The sequence below is a fragment of the Rattus rattus genome, chromosome 5, assembly GCF_011064425.1.
Source record: "Rattus rattus isolate New Zealand chromosome 5, Rrattus_CSIRO_v1, whole genome shotgun sequence".
Taxonomy (NCBI): Eukaryota; Metazoa; Chordata; class Mammalia; order Rodentia; family Muridae; genus Rattus; species Rattus rattus.
In genome coordinates, this window is record NC_046158.1 from 111,592,269 (window position 1) to 111,605,443 (window position 13,175).

The 13,175-nt window shown below is 46.6% G+C and overlaps 1 protein-coding gene across 1 annotated transcript; it reads right to left on the reverse strand.

The window, feature by feature from the left end:
• Positions 1 to 3,301: 3,301 nt before the first annotated feature.
• On the reverse strand, positions 3,302 to 7,275 carry LOC116901006 (putative endogenous retrovirus group FC1 Env polyprotein). Its single transcript, XM_032902610.1, has 2 exons — positions 6,893 to 7,275; positions 3,302 to 4,197 (listed from the first exon to the last, which is right to left on the reverse strand). Exon 2 carries the CDS (start codon positions 3,902 to 3,904, stop codon positions 3,302 to 3,304), a length of 603 nt encoding a protein of 200 aa, XP_032758501.1. The 5' UTR covers positions 3,905 to 4,197; positions 6,893 to 7,275.
• Positions 7,276 to 13,175: the final 5,900 nt, after the last annotated feature.

Below are 13,175 nucleotides of genomic sequence, written 5' to 3' on the forward strand. Positions count from 1 at the left end.
AGGGGTCTCGACCCACTGATCTAGAGAGTTTTACAATTCCCAGTGCCTGGCCTCCCTGAACAAAATTACAGCAGCATCTCTAGGGATGAGCCCACACATGGCTGATTTTCAAAGCTCCCTGGTGACTCTGGTGTCTAGCCTTGAGTAGAACCATGGCTGCTTTAATTCTTTACACGTGAAATGCAAACCAGTGGCAGCATGGCTCCTGCCAGTTGACTCAAATGCAGAAACATTGACCCGGCCTGCCCCCACCCTACAGAAGAGAATCCAGATTTGCACAAGATCTCTTTGGTGGGGTAAGTCTGAGAAATACAGGGGTTGGTTAGTTTGATGGTTGGTTGGTTGGTTGGTTGGTTGGTTGGTTGGTTGGTTGGTTTGATGGTGGGTTTGATGGTTGGTTGGTTTGTTGGTTTGTTGGTTTGTTGGTTGGTTGGTTTGTTGGTTGGTTGGTTGGTTGGTTTGCTGTTTGTTTCTTCAGACAGGGTCTCATGTAGCTCTGGCTGTCCTGACACACTTCCTATCTTCACAATCATGGGTTGTGGTTCATCCTGAGGCTTATATGTCTTACTTCCTCTACCAACTCAGAGCAGGCCCATCTGTCTACTTCATAACTGTAATTTTGCCACTGTTGTGAATCATAATATAAATATCTTCCTGCTCTTCTGGGGCCAGAAGTCCTGTCCTCAGCCCTGTACCTAGAAGCAGGACCAAATTTGCACTGTACTAAGGACACTGTAGCTAAAGGTGACCTTGAATTTCTGATTCTCTTCTCTCAGTTTCCCAGTTGCTGATGTTACAGGCTTGTGAGACCATGACCTGCTAAGAAGCACGGTTCTAAGGATACTGAGAACACTGAGTTATATACCCTTTTTCTTGCCTGAGAGCTTTAAAAATTATTGGTATCTGAGGTCTGGTCTAAAGCAATGCTTCGGGCCCAGAACCAGCATGAATGGAGACCCAGAGCCAGCATGAATGAAGGGAGAGCCAGAGCCGTTGATGGGCCCCTCAGGGCAGGAGATGCTAATGAGGCTAAGGTGCACACTGACTCAGCTCACTGACGCAGTGGAGGAATATTGGGCAATAGCTCCTGATTACCAAGATATCAACTCCTCCACCTGAGAGAAGCAGATTATGGTAGCCAGCAGATGCCTGTAGATGTTGATAATAATTGAGACATATTTTCAGAGTCACCCTCCAAACCCCTTGATACTTATCTGGGACCACAGGAGCTGAGCCGTTTTTAACAAGCTCCCAGGAGATCTGTTGCTGCTGTGGTGGTGGTTGCTGCTGATATGGGTCTGGGTTGTTCAAAGATTCACCAGTTCAACAGTGAATGAATTGTAACAAAGGGGCTTTATTAGATATTGGCCAGGACCACACCAGAGACTCGGGAATCTCAGTGTGTCTCCAGCTATTGTTAGTCTGGGGTTTATAAAGACAAAACCCACAAGGATACAGTTGAGAGTGGAGTTAGCACACACCCTGCCTATGTGCAGGCAGAGCTTACTGTTCATAACAATGCCTTGCAGACACCTTGATTATCTTGAGCAAGCAAGCACTTTTTATACAGAAGCAGAACCAGTGGTTAACTTCGTGACCATTATCTTGTCAGAACAACATAGGTAGTTCAACATTTTTACTAGACCAGGCAGTTTTGAAAATAGCCTACATATTCCAAGAACTCCTCCATTTTGGGCAAGTTAGCTGACAGGGTACACTTTACAAAAATGTATAAGCTAGAACAATTACACAGCAGTTTTTTTAATTTTTTAACACAGTGGTAATCAGCATCACATTCTCCCCTTGAGTTGTGTTCTGAGTCAAACCTTGACTTGGTGGTGGGTGCCTATTCATCTTGGGACCAGATAACCATTAGTTTAGTAGCCTCAAAGTGTGAATTTATGTATTTGGTTAAGCATTACTGGTACAGGATCCAACGGCAATCGGCAAGAACAGGAGAGCTAAGTGTAGCTGACAGCAGAGTTACCTGGAGGTACTGAGCCAGGAGGCACAGTAGCCAGGAGGAGCCTCAGAATGAGAAGGGGAACCATTCGTCTCCCTCTTTCTATGAGGTTTTCCCAGAGCACAGCCACATTATCTCTAATGATTCCTGAGTGGTTTGCATATAAGCAACATTTCTCCCCTAAACCCCTCCTTGCTCTGCAAAAAATTACCTCCAGCTAATAAATCCATCTGTTCTTCTAGCTTGACAATAGATTTTTCTAATATGGGCAGATCTTGGGTTGTTTAACATTCTATGGTTTTGATGTTAGCATCAGCCATTGCTGTTCCCGTGACACCATTAGTGGCTTCTGCTCTACCTAAGCCTAAGAGGATTAAGCAAGGTATGAGGCAGTGAATTTCACATTTTGCTTTTTTCCTGGACCAGGGGACTGGCAGGGTTTGTGAATATAAGTACTCTCTTCCTGCTGGACCATCGTCATAAATATATTTTCAGGGGAACAGGAATACCAAGATACAGAATTTGGGGGCTTCTGCACGTGCCAGATAGGTAATTCCTCCGTACTGGTGAGCCAAACTGTGGCGGTAAATAGTAAATAAAGGAACTCCATCTCACGCTAGCGCCGGCACCACATGGCGTCAGCAGTCTTATTCAGCCAGCCAGACTCGGCAGACTCTCTGGCCCAGAGCTCTCAAGATGTCTCCATGGCTACCCTACGTTGGCACCAGCTACTCTCTGGCCTCAGCTGCAGTTGCCCTGCCAGGTGGGGGAAGGAAGGAAGGAAGGAAGGAAGGAAGGAAGGAAGGAAGGAAGGAAGGAGGGAAGGAAACAAAAGAAGGGAGGAAAAAAAGAGAAAGGGACGAAAAGAAGGAAGGAGGAAGGAAGCAGCACTTGACAAAGTGTTACCAGGAACTGAGAAATATTTATGAAGAACCTTCATTTGTTCTTAAAGGAGGATTTAGCTCTTTGAGTAGAAACAGATCCCCTCACCTTGAATTTGGCCCACATGAAGAAATTTGATGCTTGAGTGGAAAGACACACCCATGGACAATTGGCCAAGGGAGTGGCAGAATGGGCTTCTGATGTACAGTGAGTCCTACATAATGTGAGAGTTTTGTAGGGTTCAGGGCCAACAATCAGGCATAACATTTGGGTTAGTAACATTCATGAGCAAGTATACTGATAGTAACATGTCATTAGGAATTCAAAGGAGGTCGGAGAAGTAGGGTAAGTGGGAAGAGAGAGAGAGAGAAAGGTGGTGGTAGTACAAAGTGATGTCAGCCTGTGACATCAGAAACAGGACCAGGTATGGGTATAGTAGCTGGTTTGGTTTTAGCATCACATAGAGGAATTTGGAGGAATAAATCTGTCTAAACTTCTAAAGATGCGTATCCTAGTCTTCCTGTCATAGCCTGTATCCTTCTCATTATGTCTGTAGATATGACCCTCAACCCCTGTTCTCCATCTGTCATCCCAAGGGTCAGGGATCGAGTAGGTGACCTTCGTATGCCAATCAACTGAGTTGAGTCTAGATGGATTTTCTCCTCCCCACCTGGGCCAAGTACTATGATATTTGCAGCCCCAGTGTGGGCATCCTCCATAATTTGGGTCCTTACAGTCTGAGCGAGTTTGCTCATATACGAAACAAACATATATAGGAGACATCATAGCATTGTAGAAGTCCTGTATACATTTCCCTTGGCAGGTGTCCCTTATATCAAAGGTGAGGCTTATAGTACTAGCACATCCTGTCACTGGACAGAAGGTAGAAGCTACGGTCTTGTTGTGATTGTCTAAGGCAACCACCTGGAACTTCCATGCCTTAAGGACTGGTTTGGCCAATTTAGGACCCTGGGGAGCTAGGGGTTTCCAATTAAGATTCCAGGAAAGGACTGAAGGAAATAGAGCCAGACAAAACAACATCATTAGGTTAAAACCCATGGTACTCTTATCTCTAGTGGATCTTTGCAGGTCTTGGTGACAGTCCACTTTTCTTTAACTGGGTCTTGTTCCCAGTGGGACACTTGACCTGAGAGTGATGTATCCAGGTGCAGACTCCCTCCGTCTACTTTGACAGCACAGGGATGGTCAGGATGATGACGTGGTCTCTTCTAACAGGGTCCTGGTGTCTCAGCGTGGTGTCTCTTGATCCTGGAAAGGGTGTGTCAAAGCCGTGGACCTCTAAGAGCAGCCTTAAATGAAGGGGTCACAGCGTCCTGAGTCAGCTGCTGAGCCTGCACAGATTGAAGAAGATGGAGGTTAAAATTTCAAGTGGAAGTTAACCCTTTCACATGAGGAGTACTTCGAGCCCTAGGAAGGGCAAAGAGGAGGAGCCTCACACATGCTTTGCCAGTTTCCAAGGTTAATTTAGTCAAGGTCTTTTTGTTTGTCTGGTTGGTTGGTTGGTTGGTTGGTTGGTTGGTTGGGTTTTCTGAGACAGGCTTTCTCTGTGTAACAGCTCTGGGTGTCCTGGAACTCACTTTGTAGACCAGGCTGGCTCCAGCTTACATAGATCTGCCTGCCTCTGCCTTCGAGTGCTTGGATTAAAGGTGTGTCCTACCATGCCTGGCTTAGTCAAGGTCTTTTTACCGTTGCGATTTGTCCCCTCTACCTGTCCTGAACTTTGTAGATGGTAAGTGCAATATAACTTGTAATTGATCCCCAGAACAGCAGAACTGTTCTCAGTAGCCTTAGATAGAAAGACTGATCCATTGTCTGATCTCAGGAACAATAGCAATCCAAACCTGGGTATTTCATCCTTTACAAACTCTATTTCTGCCTTTAGCTTGTGGAGCAGAGAGTGTCCCAACAGAAGGTACGGGCACTCAGTTATGACCAAGAAAGAGTGGGTCACAGTCCCCTTTCCCGGGCCCACAGTTCTTTTGGTGGTCCAACAACAAATTTGTGAACCAGTAGCTCCTTGTATTACAAATCTGTTTCTTACGTATTGGCTCACCTGCTTGCTTTAAAACCAAGTAACCAGCTCTGATCTCCACCAGGAAATTGATGGGAAACATTGCCTACTTCAGAGTTGTCCTGAGCTGGAGGTAGTGGGAAGGGCAGTGACTGAACCCAATCCTTCAGGCTGTATCCAGCTGGAGCACTAATGCAGACCTCAAGCTTCTGTTTGAGACATTTGTTTCTCCCATGGCTGGTTTCTTTGCAGTGTGTGCATTGGCCTTTCTTTAGGGGAGTATCTCTCTTAGCATCCATTTCCCACAGCCTTGGTCCTTCTTTCATAAATCTTAGATACTGAAGTCCTTCTCCCTGGCAAGATGCCACCACAATCTTAGCTAGTTTCTTAGTCTGCCTGACCCTATTCTTGTATACCCAGGAGGCCATCTTGACTAGCTCTGTAGTACCCATGCTTCAAAGCCTTCTATTTTCTAAACCTTTCTCCTAATATCTGATGCTGATGTAGGAACAAAAGCTATATTGATAGTGCCCAAGTTTTCTGGGACCTCCTGGTCCATGGGATGTGTGACTTGGGTGACCTTCTAGAAGATGCACCAGAAAGCAGATGGTGACACATCTAAGCCCTGAGTTATCTGACCTACTTTAGACAAACTGTGGTGCACTTAGCTGCTACCCGAAGACTCCCCTACAGAGTCTGGTGAAAGAGGTTAAGAGACAGACTCCCTGGGAATTAGAATCCCAGTCTGGTTGCAGGGAAGGAAAAATGTCTCCGGTTGTCACCAGATCTATAGCTAATCTCCCATCATTTCCCAAAATGATGGCCTTTGAACCTTTCATCAGACTCCCTCCCTCTTCTCTGTGGTGAAGAGAGTTTGAAGTAGCTGCTGACAGTCTGCCCATGTAGGTGGTGTATATAAAACACCGTTTCTAGCAGAGAGATGAAGCCTGGGGTTTTTTCAGAGAGAGAGATTTTGGAGTTTCTAGTTAAACAGACCACACGAGTAGAATAGGAACCACATACCGTAACTGACTGATGGCCTTTCCTGTCTTTCTTCATGGTCCCCGTGGGGGGGGGGCTCTCTCTAAGGGAGGATAGCTGGAAGCAGAGATCTGGGGAAAGCATGTCAGAGAGTAGCACCAGGGGCACAGTAGGATATGCCCTGAGAAGGGAGCCAGGGAGACTCTATCACCTCAGGGAGAGCGGGCAGGGATGAAGTCTCTGAGAGACAGGAGGAGGATTGGGGGTCAGAATCAGAGATACTAACGACTAGGAGACTGGGGTCAGGAAGAGGACCCACCCCGGGCGTGAGCGGACTCAGGAGTGCCTCGAACATCACATTCCTCTCCCTGGCTGGTGCCCCAGCCACACAGGGTGGCAGTACAGGGTGAGGATGATTGGACTGGAGGCTGAAATTTATCCTACCCCTTGGTCTTTTTCTTTCTTCTGAAACAAAACTGGTTGCATTAGGGGCCTGGTTTGGCTGGTACTCTCCCATCCAGGATGGAAATTTCTCAGGAAATCCCCAGGCTAGAATGTAGTCCAGTTGGTCTGGGTGACCTGGTTTTCTAAAGACCTCCTGTTGCACTCTGTAAACAAGAGAAAGTTTAAAGGAGCCTTCCATGCTGGCCAGCCCTCCTGAAACAAAGCCCAACGGAGGGAGCAAAAGGTAGTTAGTTTTCCTGAATAGTTCTGTTCTCTCAGAGGCTTTTCTCTGGAAGACTTTAAAATGCAACTTGGTCAGACTTCAAGGAGGGTTCTAGGTGGAAGATTTTTTTTTTTTTGCCCCATCTTTTCAATTTCTTCAAGGACAAGAAATGACACACAAAGTAATGCACACACACAAAGCAAACAGTGTTCTCCCACTTGGCCGCTAACCTCTGCTTCTACTCAGCCTTCCCTTCCCTCCATACGGAAGCACTAGTGCCCAGTGGTCCCTCTGACTCAGGGATTCACTCTGAGTCAGTTTTTCTTCAAGTCTCATAGACAAATGCATGCTACCAACATGGCCTTACCTCTGAGAGGGCTTCCGATGCCACCTTCCCACAATCCAGGCGTGGAGAACCTGTCAGTGGCGGCCTCTAAACTTTAGGCTATCCAAATTTCTCAGTAGATCAGAGTCTCCCAGGGTCTCAGGGCTCCTCAGTGGGATCTAGGCGTTGAGGACTGGTGGCTCCTTAAGCTTAAGCAAAGTCTTGGCTCTGGGTACACCAGGAGCCCTGGTCAAGGCTGGTCAGGAAAACGTGAATCAGGCTGGACGCCTGGATCTCCGTGGAGTCTCAAGATGTCCTGGACCAGGGGTCATTCAGGATTCACGAAGTCTGACAATGAGTGAATTTTAGCAAAGAGGAGGCTTTATGAGATACTAGCCAGATGCACACAGAGACTCGGGATTCTCAAAGTGTGTCCCTGACTGTTGTTAGTCTGGGGTTTATAAAGGCAAAAACCACAGGTTACACTTTGGGGGTTGAGTTAGCACACAGCCTGCCTACGTGCAGGCAAAGCTAAACAGATGCCTTGCAGACGTCTCGGTTAGCTTGAGCAATCAAGCACTTGGTACAGAAGCAGAATCAGCAGTTAGCCTTGTGACCTGTTATCTCGTAAGAGCAACAGATGTAGTTAAACAGTTTTAAGAACAGCACACATATTCCAGGGAGCCATCCATCTTGGGAGTATTAGCTGACAGGGTACACTTTACAAAAACTTACAAGGTAGAGCAATTGCACAAAATGTTGGCCACCACACTGCCAGAACCTCACACTGTATAGACGGGTCTCTTAAAGGTGGCAGCCCCATGTCCCATCCCTCAGGGTTACTGCTGGAAACAGTGGCATCTGCTGCTCCGAGAGAGGGGGCTGAGAAACCGGTGGGTGGTATGCTCAATCATACCTGTGCCTTCTGGCCATGAGAATAGTGATGGTCAAGAACTCACATCCCACACTCTGCCTCTTCGAGAGTGAGAAGTGGCTTACGACGAAAAAAATCTCTGCTGTCCCTGTGACTTGGATAACATTTCTGTTTCTGTTGTCCTCTTGCCATCAGACAACGCCAAAGGACATCTAAATCCCCACTCATAGCCTCCTAAATGATTTACTAACCTAACATGGTACCTTCCATCTAGAATCCCGGCACTCCAGAGTCTGATGTAGGAGGATTACGAATTCAAGGTTAACCTAAGTTATATAGCAAGACTGACTGAACAGAAGAAAGGAAGAAGAAGGAAAGGCGTCAAGATAAATTATTCCCTGACCTGTTTGTCTCTACTGATCAATCAGAACACAATCAGACTTCACTTAAGGTTCTCGACTCCCCTACAGGTCTCTGAAATTTGGTCTACCTTCAACAGGAGAAGCATATCGCCCTCTTGGTGAAAAGATGCCCTAAGTATAGCATCCTCAGACACTGACAGGCTATGCTGATGAGAACAGGATATAGAAATTAGGAAGATTTAGGGGTAAAGACTAGGAACACAATTCTAATTCTTATAATACCCTTGGTTGTGTCTCGGCTGGAGACCAGGCAAGTCAGAAGAGGGCTCAGATTCCTTATCCAGCTTCTCAGAAGTGAGATGCCCTGCCTGGAGGCTGTGTACAAAGTGTGACCCAAACTCCAGGCCAGAAGCTAGACCCTCTGGACATCTTTGGAGCTGGTCCTCTAAGCTTTTGTGATGGATGAGTTATAGCTAGTCTCCACTGCCCAGTTTCAGATCGTCGTCTAGTGGTTTGAGAGTCTTAACTCTTGAGGTGAAATGTTATGATAGTTTTAGAGGTCATTAAGGATATCAGGGCTCTGTAGAGGCCCATTAAAGAAAGTCATCCCTGTAAAAAGAATGGAATCTATCACAGGACCTGGGTGGAGATGACATTCTGATCTACTCCAAAGATTAGAACATTACGTGCATTGCCTCCTCCCTTAAGAGTCAACCCATCCGGGGCTGTAAAAGACCAACACTCAGGAAATTGAAAGCCATGATAAGGAGAGGGAGGAATAATTACCACCCCTAATGAAATAATGCCCTTGCCCTTCCTGGAAGCTCATGCTCCTCATAGCAGTGGGTTCCACAGTTTCCACAGCTAGCTTTCAGTCTAAAAGTCAGCTTACTCCTTTTATTCTTCTTCTTTTTCTTTCAGATACTGACTGAAACCTAAACATGTTTTCCCAAATGCTGGGGGCTTCCTCGCTCTGTTTCTCAAAGTCTCCTTCCTCTTCCACCCCTGTCCCCCAACATTACTAATGCTTCCTGCTTTCTATCACGCTCTTTCTAACAACTGCTGAGACCCATGGCTTGCCTGATCTATTTCTCTCTGTAGCTAGTGAAATTGTCCACTAATGAAATTGTAAGGCTACTTGTTTACAATAGATTTGTTTCTAAGTTCTATTAATGAAATTAAGAGCCCAAGAAGGATAGTCCCATCCCCCCACAATGGCCTGCCTTCACCCCCTTTCCTATCCGGGTTCTTCCTAGCAGTACTAATTCAATCTTCCCTGTGAAAAGCAAAACAAAACCCTTTTGCTTAGTCTTTGAGAGTATTGTCCTTCTGACCTCGATCTTGACATCTCTTTAGTGATGCTTTCAAGTGAAGTGTCTTTACCACATCAGGGTTTGCACTTCTTTGGACAGGATGAAAGGATTTGCCATGGGAGTGGCCAAGTGAAAGGGTCCTTTGAGGCCTCTCTAGAGGCTGTGTCTGAGGCAGGAGCATGAGGTGAGGAGTGGCTCCTAAGACAGGATCTGCCCAGAACCAGAGCCAACCAGAAAGAACAGGCTCAATGCTCGAGGGAGCTGAGCCAGGTAAGAGCCAGTGGTCCTAGTTGGGCATTGTTTTCAGTACTCCCAGCCTGAGCTCCTCACTCCCTAGGTTGTATCCCAGCCCAACGTTGACAAAATGCTGAGGGTGCCAGTCTGCCTTGAGCCTGCACAACCTCTGCAGACTTTCCTACAGCAACTAACCCTCCTCCCTCCTGCTCCCATGACCTCTTCTATGAAGGAACTCTGTCTGCTCTGTCTCAGCATGCAAATGCATGACCCCCCCATCTTAAAACAATGCTATCCCTGACCTCAAGTCTCAGGGGCGATCCATTCCTTACATGTATGTACACACACACACACACACACACACACACACACACACACAAATAGATTTAAGAGTACCCTGTACCTGCTTACCTCCCAGCCAGCCTGTCCCACTGTGTCCCATACATTCCTGTGGTTGAACACCTTCCCCTGCAAAGCTTCCTCTGTGGTGTTTGCTACCGTCACAGTTTGTAATCCTTTTCCTCTCTTTCTGACACTTCTCTGACACACACACCTGTGGTCCTCTTCTCTCTCTCTCTCTCTCTCTCTCTCTCTCTCTCTCTCTCTCTCTCTCTCTCTCTCTCCTTTCTCCTTTCTCATGCCATTCTGACTTTACTGGACTCGAATTCCCAGCCCAGCTCTAGCGTAAAGGCATCACAAGTGTGGGTGTGAAAGAATTGTCACCTAGAGCCACGTGGGGTGGATCTTCGCTCCTGCCTTCTATTCAGAGGGGGAGGATTCTCTTACTGTTTCTCAGAGATCATTACACATCTCATGAGCCCCAAAGGGTCTGCTGGTCCTCAAGACCTTAATAGACTCGCAGTCCCTTCTAAAGGAGAAGTAGACATTTGCTCCCTAAAGCTTCTTTGCCCAGAACCCAAGCAGCCTGCTCTCTGTTCTACAACATAATCTGCTGCTAATCTCTAGCTAGGACACTAGATAAAGATGATTTAAAATCCTGGCCCCCTAGGCTCATGGCATTTGCAATACATAAATATGTTGCCATGGTGACACCATGGCAGATTAATTCCCAGATCCTCCTGGAGCAAAGCTGTTTTAACAAACAGCTGGAACCCTAGGCCAGGATGGGATGGGGGACAGCACACAATAGAAGTCGTTGAGCCTATTGGATGAAGATGGGGGAAGACAAAGCAGCAGGTACTGAGAGAGAGAGAGAGAGAGAGAGAGAGAGAGAGAGAGAGAGAGAGAGAGAGAGAGAGAGAGAACCCAAGTGTGATCTTGGGCAAAATGATCAAAGGTGGAGGGAGGCATCACATCTGGTTTCAAAACATAAGACACAGGATTTCCAACAGATAAGATACCTGTGTCATCCTGTCATTTATCTTTATTGTGGTATATTTATTTTACCTTACGGGTGAAGGTTTCCCTGTGAGTATGTATGTGCACCATGCACATGTCCGGTGCCCACAGAGGTCAGAAGGCTTTAGACTCCCTGGAACTGGAGCTATAGATGGTTGTGAGCTGGGAACTGAACCCAGGTCCTCTGCAAAAGCAACATGTCCTCTTACCTGAAGAGCCATCTCTCCAGCTCCAGAGGCAGCCTTTTATCCAGGATTTTGCCAGGTATTGTGCAGCCTGTGTGTCTGCTTAGTTCATGAGCTGGTTCCCACAACCACCCCCACTACCGCTATCAAGCTGTTCTTAGTTAATGCTCCTTGGAAGCAACTGGCTGCCCAAGTGTGGCTCACAAGAGTCATTCTGCCAGGCGTGTGGTTCTTTACAAGGAAAGAGAAGCAAAGACTCTGGGACAATGCTGCCACCGAGAACCTTTTAGGGATGCCAAGACAGAATGTGGTCCTCGTTTTTACATAAACAACCTTGGAATGTTATATAAGTTTTGAGATAACCTCTCCCTACTAGTTCTGGGACCTTGCCTCTTCTCTCTGCTTCCTTGGCCCCTCTCACAGCTCCATGGTCTGACACACCATCTGTGCTTGGCAAGTTTCTTATCAACCTGACACAAGCTGTAGTCATCGGAAAGGAAGGAAAGCCGATTGAGAAAATGCCTCCCGAAGATCCTGTTGTAGAGCATTTGTTTGGTGTTCGGGGAGAAGGGCCCAGTCCAGTGTGGATGGCACCCCTGGGCTGGTGGACCTGGATTCTATAAGAAAGTGGGCTGAGCGAGCCAGTAAGCAGCACTCCTCCATGGTCTCAGCTTCAGCTCCTGCCTCCAGGTTCCGGCCCTGTTTCAGTTCCTGTCCTGACCTCCTTCCTGTGATGAGCAATGCTGTGAAGGTATAAGCCAAATAAACTCTCCCCAACTTACTTTTGGTCACTGAGCTACCATTTTGCTTTCACTAAGGCAATAATAACTCTAAGGCAGACAGGCTTCTGAGCACTTGGAGCCCATGCACCACTGGCTTCTATATATCCTCACTGGATTCACCTATAACAGATCTGACGTTAAATTACTAGCTCCTCATTCTTCTGCATGTTTGGAAGTAATCCATCTGCCCATACTGTTGGGGAAAAAATAATAAGATGAATTGTGACTGCTTATCAAATATAAAGGTAATGCTATTTTTTTTTTACCAAAACAACAAAATTTGATGTTTCCTTCAACTTGCAAGATGGAGCTCATAGGACGGGGTCTCTGATAAGGCTATGCATACAGGGCTTGACATAAACAGCAGCTGCAAGGACCAGTTCCTGCTCTTCTCTGTAGATAACGGAACAGCTGTCCCTGGGGGAAGATGGCATGTCTCCTGCAGTGACTTATGCCAACATATGCCAAAGTGGGTTGAAAGGAAACACCAACACCCAGCTTCCCTGAAACAAGACTGCAGAGAAGGTTGGCTGTTGACTCAGAGTGATACAGAGAAAGGGAACCTGCTCTGCAGCCCTCAGACGAATGGCTGGATGATGTTGGGCAAGAAGCTACAAGGTTCTGGATTTCGTTTCATGCTCTCGTATGAGGTTGATGGTACCGACTTCGGTTTGCACGAATTTAGAATAGAGGAAGTGACAAAATGTTTATGGTGGGTTCTTTGCAGACACATATTCTTCTCCACCTAATAAATCGGTTTACAATTCACACTGAAAATAGCTGAAATCCAACCAAAATGAACAAAAGGTTTTCTGACTATCGATGCTGCCCTTAATGACTTTCTCTGTGGTAACTGTAAGGGAGTAAGAAACATCTGGCTTAGGACTCACATCCCGCTTACCAGCCATGCCTTTGGGTGAGTTGTGTAACCTCCCCGTGTGTCTTCGTTGCTCACCTGTTTGGTATTCACACTAGGAGATACTTTATGGCTTAGGAAATAAATGCACAGCGCCTGCCCCACAACAAACACTTCATACATGTTAATGGTCATTACTGTTATCATTGTTGGTGCAGTCGTAGGTGAAGTGACATCCGTCTGCCTCCCTATCCTGAGGGTGTCTGGTAACATAATTCAAGAGTGGTTCTCCTTCTTGACCTGTGCCTCACCAGCTAGTCTAGTTTCGTTCTGTTGCCATGATAAAATACAGATCAAAAG